We start from the raw sequence: 21,528 nt of genomic DNA on the forward strand, positions 1-21,528 counted from the left end.
TAAATCGTTTTACTCTGAATTTGAATGTTTTTTTTAACTATGAAATAAAGGAGGATCAATGAAATTTAAGCATCTTTTTTTAAAAAAATAATAGAAGTAATGGTCCAAGCCTTGAACAGGTATGGTTTTTATGTGGGCTTTGGGCGCAACCTTGAATAAAATACGGATCAGCCCAAACTTTTATCAATGGATTGAAACTTAATATTTTTTTCAATAGAGGACTAATGATGAGCCTCTGAAAATCACCGAAATATATATTTTTTCAGCCCAAAACATCTAGGAAATACTATAAAAACATTAAAAAAAAAGCTTATTTTTTTGGTATTAAATCACCATTTAATCGAATAAAAAAATAAATATCAACTTGAATCAAAATAAATTTTTTAAGCTTGATCTAATTTTTTTATGAAAAATAAAATCTAAATGGATTTCTCCTAAACAAATAGAACTCTTTAACATCAATAATAATAAATTTCATCACTAAAAAATGAGTGTTTTTAATTATTTTTTTCTCTTATTTGCCGTAATCTAGCAGCTCTCTCTTCTCTTTCAAGTTTTGAGACTCAAATGAAAAAGAAGAAGAAGCTTTGGATCTAGCCATGTAATTTTAAAAACTAAAATGACCAAAAATAATTTTTGACAAAACAAAAAAGGAGGCGCCAACCATTTTTTTTAAATATATATAAATAGGTTGACAAACAATATTATTTTTTTAATATTTCATTGTCATTGAAAATGGGAAAGTTCCCTCTCGCCAGCGAACTGCCGCCCTCATCTAATTGTATACTCCGTGCTAAACATCAAAAGCTTGCAGGAGAGGCAACTTTGCTTGCACAAGAACCTTGTGATTCTGCAACAGAGCCACGTATCCTCTCAATTAAAGTCAACTCAAAAATTACAATGTGGAAATATAATCTTCACACAGATTCTCTTAATTTCGATGTTAAATATACTAAAAATATATATGATTTATATTAAATTATTCATAACCTTTTAACCCAGCATATTATATGCGCGCGCGCATATATATATATATATATATATATATATATCTTTTATTCGAGTAATTAATTTATAAGCTAAAAAACTATATATTAAAAATAGAGAGTTAAACGAGATGTTAATTTATAACCCAATATTTTAGTGGAGGCAAATTCTCATCAACAGGCTTGGACTTGTATACACAAAAAAACGCAACACACACCAGATAAACAAATAAATTATACCCAGATAATTAAATATATACATATAAATAACAAATAATTTATTGTTTATTTTGTGTAAGTTTACTTAATATTTTATTCTATTGACGGCACAACCAAGAATAAAAAATATATAAAAAGGAAGAGTTTTAAAAATACTATAAATTTTTTGAATTATTAAAATGATGTAAGAATTTGTCTCTAATATTGTCTTTTATAACAACAATACGTGTACTTTTGAAAAGGACACAACACTATTTTAAATAATGCTTCCAATCCACATGCATCTTACGTTGGAGATGCTCTAAAAGAAACTGGGGGCTGCCTGCTAGCTCTGTGTTTCCCATTTGAACAGGGGGAGGCCAATATATATTTGTGTCCTAGCTAGGCTGATTGTTATCAAAACAACTAAACTATTAATTTCAGATATATGAACCAGATTAAAATATTTGTTTAATCATTTTAATAACAGTTGCGTGTTGCAGCTCAGTGCTGCTTAATACGTAAGAGTGTAGGGATCACGTTAATGAAAGCAAAATATTTTATTTTTAAAGTCTGATTGAGAGTTGGTTGTTTTTTATTTAAAAATGTATTAAAATAAAATATTTTTAGGGTTTTTTAAATTATTTTGACATGCTGATATAAAAAGTAAAGTAAAAAAAATAAAAAAAAATTAATTTTTTTTAAAATATTTTTAAAACATAAAAACAACCAAAATCTAAATGATAACATATTAAAATATTAGTGCTTATTTTTTTCATCTAATTTTTTAAAAAATTATTAAAACCAGTCAGGGCTATGTAAGTCGCTTGCTTTAGATTTCTTATTTTTTTGAAATGTATTTGTTTAACTTAGACTATCGTTGTTTTTTTTTCTTATTTTAATTTTAGTTTTTATTTTTATTTATAAATTTTTTTGATATGTATTTTTTAAAATAATAATTTTATTTATATTTCAATTAATGTCCTTTCTTTATGATTTTTTATTTTTCTTATTTAGCCTTTTTTTAATAGATTGTTTTAAAAAATATTTTGTATGTATTTAAGTTTTGAAGATATCATTTTTATTCATATATAATTTTATATATATATATATTATATAAATAACCTTTATTTTTAGATAATATTTCTAATATGTGCATTTCTACATATATTTTTTTAATTTAATGCAATCAATTTTAATTGTGTATCTATTTCTATTTCTATTATTATTTGATTGAATAAAAAATCAAATTTAATAAACAAATTCAATAAAATAATTATGAAAATATCTCATGTTATAAAATCAAATATTTTGATTTATATATGCCTTTTAATTTTTTTAATTTTATTTTAGTTATTTTTAATGACTTTTTATTTATTTATTTGTAAAAATAAACATTGACCAAGAGTAGTTGAATATTTGAATTTATTGTATGTACTAGTTGCCAAAAGAAAACCTTTTCTTCATGACCACGGCAGAAAAAATCCAAACTCTTTGAAAAGAGGTGAAAAGCTCGCCTCTTTCTTTGGCACGTGTTGAATTAAAGATTCTGCTATAAGAAAATCCCACATGTGAGAAAATTCAAAAGTGAAATACGTCTGTTTGAAAACATTAATTTAAAAGTGTTTTTTTAAAAAAAAATTATTTTAAATTAATATATTTTTTAATATTTTTAGATTATTTTTTATACTCTGACATTAAAAATAATTTAAAAAAATAAAAAAAATTATTTTAATATATTTTCAAATAAAAATCATTTTAAATAACAACCGCAACTACACTCCCCATCATTTTTTAAATAAATAGTTGAACTAAATTCTTAAAAGGTGGCTAAGAAGGTTGATTTTATTTTTAATTTTTTACATTTAATCTTTGAAACTCCCATTTAAATAAGTTTAATAATTTAACAAAATAGCCCACCTTTTCATGTAAAATATTAAGAAAAATAAATAAAAAGAATCGGGTAATTAGTATAGAAAATAAAACAACAAAATAATATCAGAAACTTTTTTTTAATAAATTGACATACTATTAAAACTTTCAATATACTATTACAATTAATTGATATCCCGATTATGAATCACAATATCAAAAATCTTAGTGTCGTTTAGTATGAAAGATGAACATATTTTTTATTAATTTTTTTTTAAATTAAATTTTATTTAGTGGTATGTGTTAATGTAAAAATTAAATTTTTAAAAATAAAATAAATATTATTTTAATATATTTTTAAATAAAACACTTTAATTTTAAAAAAAAAATAACAAGAAACACGCTGCAAACACTTGGTATTATAGATTCGTTGCTTGCCGATGCCGTATAGCATTTGGTGTCTATGAATAAACAATATTAAAGACGTGGACTAGTTGACGAAGTAACAGGAATTAATATAATTCAAACGATGCGTGCGCTTGAAGCTCAAGGAAGCAGTGCTGCTCGCTATTACATAAGCCCTTGAATTAATAAATGGTAACCCAAATCCAACAGCTCAGAGAGCAGGCACAGAACTAGCATTACATCATACTACTTCATATCTCTGTCTTTGGACTCGTTTCTTATTTCAAGTTCAACTACCCATATTCCGTTTCTTCTTCTGTAAGTAAATTCCCTCCCTCCCTCGCTCTGTGTGTGTGTTTTTTACTTTATTAAAAATGGACTGGAATCTTGTTTTCTGTTTAATATATATATATATACCTTCTCTCCTTCATCTTACTTGAAGACTACTTCGATTTATCACTTCAAGATCAAACTAATAGGTGTGGTCAATCTAGGTGCCATCTTTTTTTCTTGAACAGCTCAATAACTGAAAACGAATGTCTCCCATTTTCTGATCCTTTCTTATTATTATTATTTTAATATTTGGTTGCAATATAAATGACCTCCATTAAAAGTTGCTGATTTTTTGTGCTCTAGTGCAGCTGCAATACAAGTCTTTGCATATTCTGAGAGCAAATTGAGGATTAGATTAATATCTTGAGGTTCGAGCGATGGCTGTCGAGAACGGCAGAAATGGTGATAAGAGTATGGATGAGGCGAGCACATCAAAAAGCCTGGAGGTGGAGGAGAAGAGTTCTGGTGGAAGGGGGGACCAACAAGAGCCAGTGAAGAGTAAAGGAGATGAGGAAACTAAAACCGTTCCCTTTCTCAAGCTCTTTTCATTTGCGGATTCTACAGATATTTTGTTGATGATCCTTGGGACGATTGGTGCTGTTGGAAATGGAGCATCCTTTCCGATTATGTCAATACTGTTTGGTGATCTGGTTAATTCTTTTGGACAAAACCAGAATAACAAAGATGTCGTGGATTCAGTTACTAAGGTAAACATAATCAACACATATTCCAGTTTCAATCGAAAAAAATACTTTCAAGGATAAGCAACATTATGCACCTTTCTTTCTGCTCTGGAAGATGTACAATTGAATTTTTGGAACTCAGTTTCTGATATAGATATGCTACGAACTCTTCTTAGGTGGCTCTCAATTTTGTCTACTTGGGGATTGGTTCTGCTGTAGCAGCATTTCTTCGTAAGTACTTTATTCACTCAACAATGCTACCTTACAGTTACAAAGGACTTGTTTAATGCATCAAGCATTGTGGATTTATAAACCTGTTCTTGTTGTTTGTCAGAGGTGGCTTGCTGGATGGTCACGGGAGAGAGACAAGCTGCTCGGATAAGGGGTACATATTTGAAAACCATACTGAAGCAAGACGTTGCCTTTTTTGATAAGGAAACGAACACTGGAGAGGTTGTTGGTAGAATGTCTGGTGACACTGTTCTTATACAAGATGCTATGGGTGAAAAGGTACAACACTGTTCTTATCAGATGGAAAAAATACAGTGAATTTTATCCATATTGCCAATATTTTTTTTCTAGCTAAATAACCCGTAATGTTCGTGCAGGTTGGGAAATTTATACAGCTGGTATCAACATTCATTGGAGGCTTCATCATTGCATTTGTTAAAGGCTGGCTGCTTACTCTTGTCATGTTATCCTCCATTCCCCTGCTTGTGATTGCTGGTGCAGGACTGGCCATCATAATAGCTAGGATGGCATCTCGTGGCCAAACTGCTTACGCTAAAGCAGCTACTGTAGTAGAACAGGCTATTGGTTCAATTAGAACAGTACGTGTACATATAAAGAACAAGATATGCCTGGATAAAAATTCATTATAGAATGTTAATTGTTTAACTTGTATCCAGGTTGCATCATTTACCGGGGAGAAGCAAGCCATAAGTAATTACAAGAAGTTTCTTGCTACTGCGTATAACTCTGGTGTTCAAGAAGGCTTTACTGCTGGATTAGGTCTTGGCATCGTTATGCTACTTATTTTCTGCAGCTATGCTTTGGCAATATGGTTTGGTGGAAAGATGATTTTGGAAAAAGGATACAGTGGGGGTGATGTGATTAATGTGATTGTTGCTGTTTTAACCGGCTCTATGTGAGTTCCATTATGAAGCAATATCCACTTTAAAAAATTCTTTCTTTGTTTAATTTTATGGTTTAATTATATGAATGGTTCAGGTCCCTAGGGCAAGCATCTCCCTGCATAAGTGCGTTTGCAGCTGGTCAAGCTGCAGCTTACAAGATGTTTGAGACTATAAATAGAAAGCCAGAGATAGATTCTTCCGATACAAGGGGAAAGATATTGGATGACATCAGTGGAGATGTAGAGTTGAGGGATGTGTATTTCACTTATCCAGCCAGACCAGATGAGCAGATATTTTCTGGATTCTCTCTTTTCATCCCTAGCGGAACAACTACCGCATTGGTTGGACAAAGTGGAAGCGGAAAGTCAACGGTGATCAGTCTGATAGAGAGATTTTATGATCCACAAGCTGGTGAAGTTCTCATAGATGGCACTAACCTCAAAGAGTTTCAGCTCAAGTGGATTCGGGAGAAAATTGGTCTTGTCAGCCAAGAACCTGTGTTGTTTGCATCCAGCATTAAGGATAACATTGCATATGGAAAAGATGGTGCAACTACTGAAGAGATAAGAGCTGCAACTGAACTTGCCAATGCTGCTAAATTCATCGATAAACTACCTCAGGTTTTAAACTGGTTCCCTCTTCACAAATTTCTAGTGTTGTCATTTTTTTATTTTTTGGAGAGGAGGAGGTTCAGATCGCCGGCGCCTCAGTTTTTTTACCTAATTTGGTTTCAACTTTTGTATCCAGGGAATAGACACCATGGTTGGTGAACATGGAACTCAGCTGTCTGGGGGACAGAAACAGAGAATTGCCATAGCAAGAGCCATTCTGAAAGATCCACGGGTTTTACTTTTGGATGAAGCTACAAGCGCACTTGATGCAGAATCAGAAAGGATAGTGCAGGAGGCATTAGACCGGATTATGGTCAATCGAACAACTGTAATTGTTGCCCACCGTTTGAGCACTGTGAGAAATGCTGATATGATTGCAGTTATTTACCGTGGGAAGATGGTTGAGAAAGGTAAATAATAAAGCATGCATGATTATCATATGAAGAAACATAAAAATATGTCGCGATCCTGCTGAGAAATTCCTTTGCTGTAAACTTTCTGGTCTCTGCACTGCCACATATTCTCTATAGATCCAGGATCCAAAATATTTGATATTTTCAGTCATGTTAAGGATTTTTATACACATCACACATTTTATTTAATATTTTATGAAACCTCCTACTTATTTTCCTAGTTTCATATAGGCATATAGCAGATATATATTCTATGCTGCAGCATCATGATTCACGCACTCATTTTCTGCAGCCAAATCATTTCTGCAATCTACAATCTTAGTTAGGGTAATTTTCTGATTACTTCCAGAACTTGTTTAAGTCTTCTGGATTAGAGGGGTTAGGGGAACTTTCTGGATTTTCATACATTATGTGAAATATCCATTTCATTGATTGATCAGGTTCACATTCGGAACTCCTCAAGGATCCTGAAGGAGCTTATTCTCAGCTTATACGCTTACAAGAAGTTAACAAAGAGTCCAAACAAGAAACAGAAGACCCCAAGAAGTCAGCTCTTTCTGCAGAGTCCTTAAGACAGTCAAGTCAAAGAATCTCACTGAAACGGTCCATAAGCCGGGGATCATCTGGTGTAGGACATAGCAGTCGCAACTCGTTGTCAGTGTCATTTGGTTTGCCTACTGGATTCAATGTCCCTGATAATCCCACATCGGAATTAGAAGTTTCTCCACAGAAACAACAAACTCCAGATGTCCCGATCAGCCGCCTTGCGTATCTCAACAAGCCAGAGGTTCCAGTGTTGATTGCTGGATCTATAGCTGCAATTCTCAATGGGGTCATATTTCCGATTTACGGTCTACTACTTTCCAGCGTAATTAAAACATTTTTTGAACCACCTGATGAATTGAGAAAGGATTCCAAGTTCTGGGCACTAATGTTTATGACGCTTGGCCTGGCATCATTTGTGGTGTATCCAACACAAACATACTTATTTTCGGTGGCCGGTTGCAAATTAATCCAAAGGATCCGATCTATGTGTTTTGAGAAGGTGGTTCACATGGAGGTCGGTTGGTTCGACGAGCCTGAGCACTCAAGCGGAGCAATTGGTGCTAGGCTGTCAGCAGATGCAGCAACAGTGCGTGCTCTGGTCGGAGATTCTCTTTCCCAGTTGGTTCAGAACATCGCATCAGCTGTTGCGGGTTTGGTCATTGCCTTTACTGCATCCTGGCAATTGGCATTGGTAATCCTTGTACTCCTTCCTTTAATAGGACTCAATGGATTTGTACAGATAAAGTTCATGAAAGGATTCAGCGCAGATGCAAAGGTACACTCTTTGATTCATGACCTAGTATTTTATTACAGCAGCGAGCGAGTTTTGACATATAAAAGAAGTTTAACTCATGTTCCACGGAGCCTTTCTCAGAAATCACCATTTGCTGCCTTTTCTATTTTAAATTAATCATCAAATGTGCCCAAAAAAATAATATTCACATTCGCTGCTCTAAATGGTTGTAGAAAATGTACGAGGAAGCGAGTCAAGTTGCAAATGACGCTGTTGGCAGCATAAGAACTGTTGCCTCTTTCTGTGCTGAAGAGAAGGTGATGCAATTATACAGAAGGAAATGTGAAGGCCCTATGAGGACTGGAATAAGGCAAGGGATGATCAGTGGAACCGGATTTGGAGTTTCTTTCTTTTTACTGTTTTCTGTCTACGCAACCACTTTCTATGTGGGAGCTCAACTTGTCCGGCATGGGAAAACAAATTTCGCGGATGTTTTTCGAGTGGGTATATCTTCCTTGTGTATAAATTTTTCGATGAGATCTTTATAGACATTTTAATAATACTAAATTATGTGTCTGCTCGTAGGTTTTCTTTGCTTTAACCATGGCAGCAATTGGAATTTCTCAATCAAGCTCCTTTGCTCCTGATTCCTCAAAAGCCAAGGGAGCAGCTGCTTCCATATTTGCTATTATAGACCGAAAGTCGAAGATTGATCCAAGTGATGAGTCGGGAACGACATTAGACAATGTGAAAGGAGAAATTGAACTTCGTCATATAAGCTTCAAGTATCCAAGCAGGCCGGACATTGAAATTTTCCGAGACCTGAGCTTGGCTATTCATTCTGGCAAGGTCAATTATTCATGCTCTAAATCAAATCCTTTCAAGCATATTGTTTTAAGAATAATGGAATTCTGAAAGTAGGGAACTCATATCATTTAAAATGCCTTCTTTTAGACTGTTGCCCTGGTTGGAGAAAGTGGAAGTGGGAAATCAACGGTGATCTCATTATTGCAAAGATTTTATGATCCCGATTCAGGCCATATAACTCTTGATGGAATTGACATTCAGAGTCTCCAACTTAAGTGGTTGAGGCAGCAGATGGGGCTTGTGAGCCAAGAACCTGTTCTCTTTAATGAAACAATCCGTGCCAACATTGCATATGGAAAGGAAGGGAATGCAACGGAAGCAGAAATTCTAGCTGCATCGGAGCTGGCCAATGCACACAAGTTCATTAGTGGTTTACAACAGGTTAGAATTAACATTTTATCAGTAATTGTTTCCATTGATATCATCTTCTGCAGGTACAAGTAGTAACTTAATTTGCTCAAGCAAGCAGCTGTGATATAACTTCCAATAGGCCTTTTGACTGATAAGAATCAAAGATAATTCATGCACTATCTTTAGGTGGTTGTTATCAGATTGAATATTTTACTAAGATGCTTGTGTAATTTTGTTGACTTACGACCATGCAAAATGCAGGGGTACGATACTGTTGTCGGGGAGCGAGGAACCCAATTGTCAGGGGGGCAGAAACAAAGGGTGGCTATTGCTCGCGCTATGGTCAAAAGTCCCAAAATACTTCTATTGGATGAGGCTACCAGTGCGCTAGATGCTGAATCTGAAAGAGTGGTTCAAGATGCACTGGACAGAGTAATGGTGAGTAGGACTACAGTGGTTGTCGCCCATCGGTTATCTACAATCAAGAATGCAGACGTTATTACCGTGGTGAAAAATGGAGTTATTGTAGAGAAAGGAAAGCATGAGACTTTGATCCATATCAAAGACGGCTTTTATGCCTCCTTAGTAGCTCTTCACATGAGTGCATCAACTTCTTGATTCACCCCTGCAATTTTTCTAGCACCCATTATTTATGAAGGGCTGTCATCTTCTTGTTTCAAATACTGACGAAATTTTGTAAACATCAAGTTTTCTTGTTTCTTTTACGGAATAACACTGCAATTTCTGGTATACAAACGTGAACAACAGAAAAGGTTCCAATGTTGTAGTAATTGATTATCAATTAACACAGCTAATCAGCTTATTTTGGGAATTAGAAATTAAGGAGAAGGCAACATAAGAGGCAATGACTAAAGTTTTCATGAAATCCTCAGATTCATGCGAAGCTGGATATGAATCTGTTGTTGAGATCAAAGTAATGGATGACAGGTTGTGACCCATGTCCTATGGTTTAGTCTCGTCACCGTTTGTTGATACCTTGACACTGTAGTCATGCTAGATTCAAGGTTGGCCCTCCAATAATCACATCGCAGGCCTCATTAAATTAATAATAATCATTCCCTCTGCACAAGAGCATAGAAATTAATTAATATATAAAACAATCGTAGATACACTCAGGTAGATCAGTCGCCCATTAACTTGCAAGTAATCGATGTTGAATCTAAGATGACTTGATGTTCAGTAGAAAGTGACTGCCATATTAATTTTAACAAAACTTGCACTAGAAGCAAAAGGAAGACTCACTGCATAGGAGTGGTGGGAAAATTAAAAGCTGAAACAGGGAGAGCAACCACAAAAACTAGATCTGAAATAATGACTGTCGACCCAGTTGTTCGGTAACTTTTTGCTGATTCTTCTTTTAATAAGGTTTTTGGCTATCTTGATTTTTCTCTTTCATTTGTTATTTTCGCACTCTTTCGTTTTTTTTTAATGTTAATTAGTACTGTGCATGCTATTTTGTCTTTGAAGAATTTGGACTGCTGGAATTTATTTCTTCTAGAGGTGTATTATATTTGTTTCAGTAAAAATTTAGTAAGGCCTGCGATTTAATGTTGCAGATCTGCTTGTGCTCTGCAGCTGCAAACTTCGTTATATATATTCCGAGAGTAAATTGAGAAGCAGTAATACCTTTAGGTTGGTGTTATGGCCCCAGAGAACGGCAGAAATGTTGAGAGTATGGACGAGGCCACCACATCGAAAAGACAGGAAGGGAAGGAGAAAAGTTCAGGCCCGAATAATGAACTAGAAAAGCAAGAGAGGAGCAAAGAAGATGAGAAAACTAAAACTGTGCCATTCCCCAAGCTCTTTTCGTTTGCAGATTCCACAGATACTGTTTTGATGATCATTGGCTCGATTGGTGCTGTTGGAAATGGAATATCTTTGCCCCTTATGTCAATTCTATTAGGAGACGTGATTAATTCTTTCGGACAAAATCAGCATAATGAAAATGTGGTGCATTTAGTGTCCAAGGTAAGTACAATGAGCATTAATGTTTCTATCAGCTGAGATGCCTTAAGCACAAGTTAGTTCTGTATGTTTCTGATCAGGAGCATTAGATTTTTGGTTCTGTAATTATTTTTCTTCGCATAAAGATGTTGCTAATTTGTTAACTGCGAACATTTCAGGTATCTCTCAAATTTGTCTACTTGGCAGTGGGGTCTGGTGTAGGATCATTTCTGCGTGAGTACATACCCAATAATGCTAACGTACGGTAAGTGTCTTATTTTTCAGGAATTTGGGATTTATTAAAGCTTTTCTGTTGTTTGTCAGAGGTGGCTTGCTGGATGGTCACGGGAGAGAGGCAGGCTGCTCGGATACGGGGTACATATTTGAAAACTATACTAAGACAAGATGTTGCTTTTTTTGACAAGGAAACAAACACCGGAGAGGTTGTTGGTAGAATGTCTGGTGACGCTGTTCTTATACAAGATGCCGTGGGTGAAAAGGTGCTAAACTGTTCTTGTACTCTAACCAGAAGGAAAAACTACAGTGGATTTTATACAGATTGCCATGTTTTTGTGGTTAAATAAGCCTTGTTATTTCATTCAGGTTGGGAAATTTATACATCTGCTGCTATCAACATTCTTTGGAGGCTCTGCAATAGCATTTGTCCAAGGATGGCTTCTTACTCTTGTCATGTTATCCTCCATTCCCCTGATTGTGATAGCTGGTGCGGCCATGTCAATAATAATATCTAGGACAGCATCTCGTGGACAAACTGCTTATGCAAAAGCAGCAATTGTCGTTGAACAGACACGTGGCTCGATCAGAACTGTATGTTTACGTACGAAGAATCTAGTAACTTTCTCCTCTCTTTCAAGCTTTAAGACTCAAATGAAATAAAAATGAAGCTTTGGATCTAACCATGTAATTTCAAAATTAAAATGACCAAAAATAATTTTTAAACAAACCAAAAGGAGGCGCCAACAATTTCTTTTTTAATATATATAAATAGGTTGACAAATAATATCATTTTTTTAATATTTCAAGTCATTGAATGTGGGAAAGTTCCCTCACCAGCGAACCGCCAACCTCATCTAATTGTAAACTTGGTGCTAAACATCAATAGTTTGCCGGGGAGGCACCTTTGCGAGCACAGAGCTACGTATCCTCTCGATTAAAGTTCTACTCAAATTCTCACCAACAGGTTTAGACTTGTATGCACAAAAAACATAACACAATCTTAAAGTGTAGCTCACTGATCAAGTCTGAGATTTGCTCTTTAAAAATTACCAGTTTGAGTCTTATAAACCTCAAAGTTATTAAAATTTTACATGATTATTAACTTCAAAACCCATGAACATCCATAATAATAATAATAATAATAAAAGATAACACACACCAGATAAACAAATAAATTATACCCAGATAAATATATACATATAAATAGCAAATATGTGCACATAATTTAGACTCCTATTTTTTTCTCTCAGGTTCGTGCAAACGTAAACTTGAACAAACATATATAACTTGAACAGAAGCATGACAAGTATTTATCCAGAACTGGAATTTTCCCTTACAGCTATTTTTTTCCGATCTATTTTATTTTTTATTTTTCCCATATCAATAAAACTACAAAGAAACTATTATGCAACACAAAATTTCTTTACCCAGAGAATCAATGCAACAAGTATGCAAAGAATAGACAGCGAGGAATCTAACATAGCCATGGAATTTAACAGAAGATATCTACTTTACTTTTCCTACTAAAATCAACTTTTTATCTATGTCAACATGCAACCAGTTTATTTTTTACAAATTATTTATTTCATGAATAACCATATCGTATACATATATAGCCAAAATAAATTATTTTAAGAGGATATTCGACCATGCAAGAGAGCCCCAGGAAAAAAAAAAAATGAACCGGCTTCGAAGCCGTACTCAAACTTAATCAAAACCCGTTTATATAATGGTCTCTAAACATCACAGTTTATCCATAAGATATAACAAGTGTTTGTTTATATCTTATAGTTTGCGTTTTATTTAAAAAAAATTAAGTATTTTAAAATAATTTTAATTTGTTGATATCAAAAATTAAAAAAAATTAATACATTTTTAATTAAAAAGCCCTCTATATCACAATATCATACCATATATATTCTAGTGTAAATATCATTGAGAAAATGTTTGATATTGTAAAAACATGCTTTTTAAATATAAATATTTTAAAATAATATTGTTTTTATTTTTTATATTAATACATCAAAATAATTTAATAAAATCAAAAATTAATTTTACAAAAATTAAATTTTTTTTTTTCATTGCAAAAATAAACATTGACATGTGTAGTTGAATATTTGGATTCATTGCATGTACTAGTTGCCAAAAGGCAACCTTTTCTTCATGACCACGCAAGATAAAGGGCAGAAAAAATCCACTCTTTTTTAAAAGAGGTGAAAAGCTCGCCTCTTTCTTTGGCACGTGTTTAATTAAAGATTCTGCTTTAAGAAAATACCACATGTGAGAAAATTCAAAATTGAAATACGTCTATTTGAATAATTAAATAAATGGTTGAACTGAATTATTATTATTATTATTATTATTATTATTATTATTATTATGTTAACGTCGTAGATACAACTTGCTTGCAGTCAATTGAGTTTTTAAGAGTATTATTTTTTAATGTATTTTTATTTAAAAATATATTAAAATAATATTTTTTTATTTTTAAAAAATTACTTTTTATATTAGCATTAAGATCAAAATAATTTAAAAATAAAAAAATATATAATTTTAAATAAAAAATTCGAAATTTTCATAATCCTCATTTAAAACACAATACCAAACAGTAGTTAAGTTGAATTTATGCCACCAAAGAAATTGGGTCTAATACAAGAAGCTAAGAAGGTTTATTTTTTATTATTATTATTATTTACGTTTAATCTTTGAAACTCCTATTTAAATAAGTTTAATAATTTAACAAAACAGCCCACCTTTTCATGTAAAAAATTAAGAAAAATAAATAAAAAGAATCAGGTAATTGGGTAATTAGCATATAAAAACAAAAAACAAAATAATATCATAAATTTGTTATTGATAAAATAACATTCTTTTAAAAATAAGAATTTACCACTACAATTAATTAATATCACGGTTTATAATTGTAATATCAAAAATCTTTGTACCTGTTTATATTGAAATTAAAGATGAATATATTTTTTATTAAAATTTAAAAATATAATAAAATTAATTTTTATTTAATAATTTTAAATCATTTTAATATATTAATATTAAAAATAATTTATAAAATATCACACTACAATCCCACAGTATTATAAAAAAAAAAACAACATAAGGATTTGGACTGGTTGACGAGGTAACGGAATACAATCCAAACGATGGGTGCGCTTGAAGCTAAAGGAAGCAGTACTGCTCCCTGTTATATAAGCCACACACTCCCAAACAGGCTCCCGGGGTGAATGAATAAATGGTAACCCAAATCCAACAGCTCATAGAGCAGCCAAAGAACTACCATTAAATCATATCATACTACTTCTTAATTATTTCAAGTTCAACTACTCCCATATTCCGTTTCTTCTTCTGTAAGTAAATTCCCTCCCTCCCTTGTTCTGTGTGTGTGTTTTTTCCAACATTAAAAATGGACTGGAATCTTGTTTTCTGTTTAATATATATATATATATATATCTCCCGTCTCTCCTTCATCTTACTTGAAGAGTACTTCGATTTATCACTTCAAGATCAAACTAATAGGTGTGGTCAATCTAGGTGCCATTTTTTTTCCCCCTTGAACAGCTCAATAACTAAAAACGAATGTATCTCCCATTTTCTGATCCTTTATCATTTATTTTTTTTAATCTTTGGTTGCAATATTAAATGACCTCCATTAAAAGTTGCTGATTTTTTGTGCTCTAGTGCAGCTGCAATACAAGTCTTTGCATATTCTGAGAGCAAATTGAGGATTAGATTAATATCTTGAGGTTCGAGCGATGGCTGTCGAGAACGGCAGAAATGGTGATAAGAGTATGGATGAGGCGAGCACATCAAAAAGCCTGGAGGTGGAGGAGAAGAGTTCTGGTGGAAGGGGGGACCAACAAGAGCCAGTGAAGAGTAAAGGAGATGAGGAAACTAAAACCGTTCCCTTTCTCAAGCTCTTTTCATTTGCGGATTCTACAGATATATTGTTGATGATCCTTGGGACGATTGGTGCTGTTGGAAATGGAGCATCCTTTCCGATTATGTCAATACTGTTTGGTGATCTGGTTAATTCTTTTGGACAAAACCAGAATAACAAAGATGTTGTGGATTCAGTTACTAAGGTAAACATAATCAACATATATTCCTGTTTCAATCGAAAAAAATGCTTTCAAGGATAAGCAACATTATGCACCTTTCTTTCTGCTCTGGAAGATGTACAATTGAATTTTTGGAACTCAGTTTCTGATATAGATATGCTACGAACTCTTCTTAGGTGGCTCTCAATTTTGTCTACTTGGGAATTGGTTCTGCTGTAGCAGCATTTCTTCGTAAGTACATTATTAACTCAGCAATGCTACCTTGCTGTTACAAAGGACTTGTTTAATGCATCAAGCATTGTGGATTTATAAACCTGTTCTTGTTGTTTGTCAGAGGTGGCTTGCTGGATGGTCACGGGAGAGAGACAAGCTGCTCGGATAAGGGGTACATATTTGAAAACCATACTGAAGCAAGACGTTGCCTTTTTTGACAAGGAAACGAACACTGGAGAGGTTGTTGGTAGAATGTCTGGTGACACTGTTCTTATACAAGATGCTATGGGTGAAAAGGTACAACACTGTTCTTATCAGATGGAAAAAAACACAGTGAATTTTATCCATATTGCCAATATTTTTTTTCTGGCTAAATACACGTACTGTTCGTGCAGGTTGGGAAATTTATACAGCTGGTATCAACATTCATTGGAGGCTTCATCGTTGCATTTGTTAAAGGGTGGCTACTTACTCTTGTCATGTTATCCTCCATTCCCCTGCTTGTGATTTCTGGTGCAGGACTGGCCATCATAATAGCTAGGATGGCATCTCGTGGCCAAACTGCTTACGCTAAAGCAGCTACTGTAGTAGAACAGTCAATTGGTTCAATTAGAACAGTACGTGTACATATAAAGAACAAGATGTGCCTGGATAAAAATTCATTATAGAATGTTAATTGTTTAACTTGTATCCAGGTTGCATCATTTACCGGGGAGAAGCAAGCCATAAGTAATTACAAGAAGTTTCTTGCTACTGCGTATACCTCTGGTGTTCAAGAAGGCTTTACTGCTGGATTAGGCCTTGGCATCGTTACGCTACTTGTGTTCTGCAGCTACGCTTTGGCAATATGGTTTGGTGGAAAGATGATTTTGGAAAAAGGATACACTGGGGGTGATGTTACTAACGTGATTGTTGCTGTTTTAACCGGCTCTATGTGAGTTCCATTATGAAGCAATATCCACTTTAAAAAATTCTTTCTTTGTTTAATTTTATGGTTTAATCATATGAATGGTTCAGGTCCCTAGGGCAAGCATCTCCCTGCATGAGTGCGTTTGCAGCTGGTCAAGCTGCAGCTTACAAGATGTTTGAGACTATAAATAGAAAGCCAGAGATAGATTCTTCCGATACAAGGGGAAAGATATTGGATGACATCAGTGGAGATGTAGAGTTGAGGGATGTGTATTTCACTTATCCAGCCAGACCAGATGAGCAGATATTTTCTGGATTCTCTCTTTTCATCCCTAGCGGAACAACTACCGCATTGGTTGGACAAAGTGGAAGCGGAAAGTCAACGGTGATCAGTCTGATAGAGAGATTTTATGATCCACAAGCTGGTGAAGTTCTCATAGATGGCACTAACCTCAAAGAGTTTCAGCTCAAGTGGATTCGGGAGAAAATTGGTCTTGTCAGCCAAGAACCTGTGTTGTTTGCATCCAGCATTAAGGATAACATTGCATATGGAAAAGATGGTGCAACTACTGAAGAGATAAGAGCTGCAACTGAACTTGCCAATGCTGCTAAATTCATCGATAAACTACCTCAGGTTTTAAACTGGTTCCCTCTTCACAAATTTCTAGTGTTGTCATTTTTTTATTTTTTGGATAGGAGGAGGTTCAGATCGCCTCAGTTTTTTTATCTAATTTGGTTTCAACTTTTGTATCCAGGGAATAGACACCATGGTTGGTGAACATGGAACTCAGCTGTCTGGGGGACAGAAACAGAGAATTGCCATAGCAAGAGCCATTCTGAAAGATCCACGGGTTTTACTTTTGGATGAAGCTACAAGCGCACTTGATGCAGAATCGGAAAGGATAGTGCAGGAGGCATTAGACCGGATTATGGTCAATCGAACAACTGTAATTGTTGCCCACCGTTTGAGCACTGTGAGAAATGCTGATATGATTGCAGTTATTTACCGTGGGAAGATGGTTGAGAAAGGTATATAATTAAGCATGCATGATTATCATATGAAGAAACATAAAAATATGTCGCGATCCTGCTGAGAAATTCCTTTGCTGTAAACTTTCTGGTCTCTGCACTGCCACATATTCTCTATAGATCCAGGATCCAAAATATTTGATATTTTCAGTCATGTTAAGGATTTTTATACACATCATACATTTTATTTAATATTTTATGAAACCTCCTACTTATTTACCTAGTTTCACATAGGCATATAGCAGATATATATTCTATGCTGCACCATCATGATTCACGCACTCATTTTCTGCAGCAAAATCATTTCTGCAATCTACAATTTAGTTAGGGTAATTTTCTGACTAATTCCTGAACTTGTTTAAGTCTTCTGGATAAGAGGGGTCACGGAACTTCCTGGATTTTCATACATTATGTGAAATATCCATTTCATTGATTGATCAGGTTCACATTCAGATCTCCTCAAGGATCCTGAAGGAGCTTATTCTCAGCTTATACGCTTACAAGAAGTTAACAAAGAGTCCAAACAAGAAACAGAAGACCCCAAGAAGTCAGCTCTTTCTGCAGAGTCCTTAAGACAGTCGTCAAGTCAAAGAATCTCACTGAAACGGTCCATAAGTCGGGGATCATCTGGTGTAGGACATAGCGGTCGCAACTCGTTGTCACTGTCATTTGGTTTGCCTACTGGATTCAATGTCCCCGATAATCCCACATCGGAATTAGAAGTTTCTCCACAGACACAACAAACACCAGATGTCCCGATCAGCCGCCTTGCGTATCTCAACAAGCCAGAGGTTCCAGTGCTGATTGCTGGATCTATGGCTGCAATTCTCAATGGGGTCATACTTCCGATTTACGGTCTACTACTATCCAGCGTAATTAAAACATTTTTTGAACCGCCTGATGAATTGAGAAAGGATTCCAAGTTCTGGGCACTAATGTTTATGACGCTTGGCCTGGCATCATTTGTGGTGTATCCAACACAAACATACTTATTTTCGGTGGCCGGTTGCAAATTAATCCAAAGGATCCGATCTATGTGTTTTGAGAAGGTGGTTCACATGGAGGTCGGTTGGTTCGACGAGCCTGAGCACTCAAGCGGAGCAATTGGTGCTAGGCTGTCAGCAGATGCAGCAACAGTGCGTGCTCTGGTCGGAGATTCTCTTTCCCAGTTGGTTCAGAACATCGCATCAGCTGTTGCGGGTTTGGTCATTGCCTTTACTGCATCCTGGCAATTGGCATTGGTAATCCTTGTACTCCTTCCTTTAATAGGACTCAATGGATTTGTACAGATAAAGTTCATGAAAGGATTCAGCGCAGATGCAAAGGTACACTCTTTGATTCATGACCTAGTATTTTATTACAGCAGCGAGCGAGTTTTGACATGTAAAAGAAGTTTAACTCATGTTCCACGGAGCCTTTCTCAGAAATCACCATTTGCTGCCTTTTCTATTTTAAATTAATCATCAAATGTTCCCAAAAAAATAATAATCACATTCGCTGCTCTAAATGGTTGTAGAAAATGTACGAGGAAGCAAGTCAAGTTGCAAATGACGCTGTTGGCAGCATAAGAACCGTTGCCTCTTTCTGTGCTGAAGAGAAGGTGATGCAATTATACAGAAGGAAATGTGAAGGCCCTATGAGGACTGGAATAAGGCAAGGGATGATCAGTGGAACAGGATTTGGAGTTTCTTTCTTTTTACTGTATTCTGTCTACGCAACTACTTTCTATGTGGGAGCTCAACTTGTCCAGCATGGGAAAACAACTTTCGCGGATGTTTTTCGAGTGGGTATATCTTCCTTGTGTATAAATTTTTCGATGAGATCTTTATAGACATTTTAATAATACTAAATTATGTGTCTCCTCGTAGGTTTTCTTTGCTTTAACCATGGCAGCAATTGGAATTTCTCAATCAAGCTCCTTTGCTCCTGATTCCTCAAAAGCCAAGGGAGCAGCTGCTTCCATATTTGCTATTATAGACCGAAAGTCGAAGATTGATCCACGTGATGAGTCGGGAACGACATTAGACAATGTGAAAGGAGAAATTGAACTTCGTCATATAAGCTTCAAGTATCCAAGCAGGCCGGACATTGAAATTTTCCGAGACCTGAGCTTGGCTACTCATTCTGGCAAGGTCAATTATTCATGCTCTAAATCAAATCCTTTCAAGCATGTTTTTTTAAGAGTAATGGAATTCTGAAAGTAGGAAACTCATATCATTTAAAATGCCTTCTTTTAGACTGTTGCCCTGGTTGGAGAAAGTGGAAGTGGGAAATCAACGGTGATCTCATTATTGCAAAGATTTTACGATCCCGATTCAGGCCATATAACTCTTGATGGAATTGATATTCAGAGTCTCCAACTTAAGTGGCTGAGGCAGCAGATGGGGCTTGTGAGCCAAGAACCTGTTCTCTTTAATGAAACAATCCGTGCCAACATTGCATATGGAAAGGAAGGGAAGGCAACGGAAGCAGAAATTCTAGCTGCATCGGAGCTGGCCAATGCACACAAGTTCATTAGTGGTTTACAACAGGTTAGAATTAACATTTTATCAGTAATCGTTTCCATTGATATCATCTTCTGCAGGTACAAGTAGTAACTTAATTTGCTCAAGCAAGCAGCTGTGATATAACTTCCAATAGGCCTTTTGACTGATAAGAATCAAAGATAATTCATGCACTATCTTTAGGCGGTTGTTATCAGATTGAATATTTTGCTAAGATGCTTGTGTAATTTTGTTGACTTGCGACCATGCAAAATGCAGGGATACGATACTGTTGTCGGGGAGCGAGGAACCCAATTGTCAGGGGGGCAAAAACAAAGGGTGGCTATTGCTCGCGCTATGGTCAAAAGTCCCAAAATACTTCTATTGGATGAGGCTACCAGTGCGCTAGATGCTGAATCTGAAAGAGTGGTTCAAGATGCACTGGACAGAGTAATGGTGAGTAGGACTACAGTGGTTGTCGCCCATCGGTTATCTACAATCAAGAATGCAGACGTTATTGCCGTGGTGAAAAATGGAGTTATTGTAGAGAAAGGAAAGCATGAGACTTTGATCCATATCAAAGACGGCTTTTATGCCTCCTTAGTAGCTCTTCACATGAGTGCCTCAACTTCTTGATTCACCCCTGCAATTTTTCTAGCACGCATTATTTATAAAGGGCTGTCATCTTCTTGTTTCAAACACTGATGAAATTTTGTAAACATCAAGTTTTCTTGTTTTTTTTACGGAATAACACTGCAATTTCTGGTATACAAACGTGAACAAAAAAAAAGGTTCCACTGTTGTAGTAATTGATTATCAATTAACACAGCTAATCAGCTTATTTTGGGAATTAGAAATTAAGGAGAAGACAACATTAGAGGCAATGACCAAAGTTTTCATGAAATCCTCAGATTCATGCGAAGCTGGATATGAATCTGTTGTTGAGATCAAAGTAATGGATGACAGGTTGTGACCCATGTCCTATGGTTTAGTCGCGTCACCGTTTGATGGTACCTTGACACTGTAGTCATGCTAGATTCAAGGTTGGCCCTCCAATCATCACATCGCAGGCCTAATTAAATTAATAATACTCATTCCCTCTGCACAAGAACGAAGAAATTAATTACTATATAAAACAATCGTAGATACACTCAGGTAGATCAGTTGCCCATTAACTTGCAAGTAAACGATGTTGAATCTAACTCAGGTAGATCAGTTGCCCATTAACTTGCAAGTAATCGATGTTGAATCTAAGATGACTTGATGTTCAGTAGAAAGTGACTGCCATCTTAATTTTAACAAAACTTGCACTAGAAGCAAAAGGAAGACTCACTGCATAGGAGTGGTGGGGATTATTAAAAGCTGAAACAGGGAGAGCAACCACAAAAACCAAATCTGAAATAATGACTTTCGACCCAGTTGTTCGGTAACTTTTTGCTGATTCTTCTTTTAACAAGGTTTTTGGCCATCTTGATTTTTCTCTTT

General features: G+C 35.1%; 2 protein-coding genes across 4 annotated transcripts; both read left to right on the forward strand.

Annotated features, from left to right (window-relative positions):
- The first annotated feature begins 3,653 nt into the window (after nt 1-3,653).
- LOC133682100 (ABC transporter B family member 11-like) lies at nt 3,654-9,854 on the forward strand. Its single transcript, XM_062105364.1, has 13 exons — nt 3,654-3,779; nt 4,103-4,501; nt 4,654-4,708; nt 4,812-4,987; nt 5,086-5,307; nt 5,386-5,624; nt 5,708-6,233; nt 6,361-6,634; nt 7,078-7,958; nt 8,150-8,416; nt 8,502-8,765; nt 8,871-9,164; nt 9,396-9,854. Exons 2-13 carry the CDS (start codon nt 4,172-4,174, stop codon nt 9,750-9,752), a joined length of 3,885 nt encoding a protein of 1,294 aa, XP_061961348.1. The 5' UTR covers nt 3,654-3,779; nt 4,103-4,171; the 3' UTR covers nt 9,753-9,854.
- A 927-nt stretch (nt 9,855-10,781) lies between these two features.
- LOC133682112 (ABC transporter B family member 21-like) lies at nt 10,782-20,786 on the forward strand. 3 transcript variants are annotated; one of them, XM_062105375.1, is made up of 13 exons: nt 14,494-14,698; nt 15,030-15,433; nt 15,586-15,640; nt 15,744-15,919; nt 16,018-16,239; nt 16,318-16,556; nt 16,640-17,165; nt 17,287-17,560; nt 18,002-18,885; nt 19,077-19,343; nt 19,429-19,692; nt 19,798-20,091; nt 20,323-20,786. In XM_062105375.1, exons 2-13 carry the CDS (start codon nt 15,104-15,106, stop codon nt 20,677-20,679), a joined length of 3,888 nt encoding a protein of 1,295 aa, XP_061961359.1. In that variant the 5' UTR covers nt 14,494-14,698; nt 15,030-15,103; the 3' UTR covers nt 20,680-20,786. The 3 variants fall into 3 exon arrangements, with proteins under 3 accessions (XP_061961360.1, XP_061961359.1, XP_061961358.1); XM_062105374.1 differs by having other exon boundaries at nt 15,035-15,433; XM_062105376.1 differs by lacking the exons at nt 14,494-14,698; nt 15,030-15,433; nt 15,586-15,640 and adding exons at nt 10,782-11,123; nt 11,279-11,333.
- The last annotated feature ends 742 nt before the right edge of the window (nt 20,787-21,528 follow it).

This window comes from Populus nigra, chromosome 2, assembly GCF_951802175.1.
Source record: "Populus nigra chromosome 2, ddPopNigr1.1, whole genome shotgun sequence".
Taxonomy (NCBI): Eukaryota; Viridiplantae; Streptophyta; class Magnoliopsida; order Malpighiales; family Salicaceae; genus Populus; species Populus nigra.

Coding starts and splice junctions, on each gene's coding strand:
- LOC133682100 (XM_062105364.1), top strand. CDS start 4,172: ATGGCTGTCGAGAACGGCAGAAATGGTGATAAGAGTATGGATGAGGCG. Junction 8,417..8,501: donor ATTTCGCGGATGTTTTTCGA/GTGGGTATATCT, acceptor GTCTGCTCGTAG/GTTTTCTTTGCTTTAACCAT. Junction 8,766..8,870: donor TGGCTATTCATTCTGGCAAG/GTCAATTATTCA, acceptor GCCTTCTTTTAG/ACTGTTGCCCTGGTTGGAGA.
- LOC133682112 (XM_062105375.1), top strand. CDS start 15,104: ATGGCTGTCGAGAACGGCAGAAATGGTGATAAGAGTATGGATGAGGCG. Junction 16,240..16,317: donor CAATTGGTTCAATTAGAACA/GTACGTGTACAT, acceptor ACTTGTATCCAG/GTTGCATCATTTACCGGGGA. Junction 16,557..16,639: donor GCTGTTTTAACCGGCTCTAT/GTGAGTTCCATT, acceptor TGAATGGTTCAG/GTCCCTAGGGCAAGCATCTC.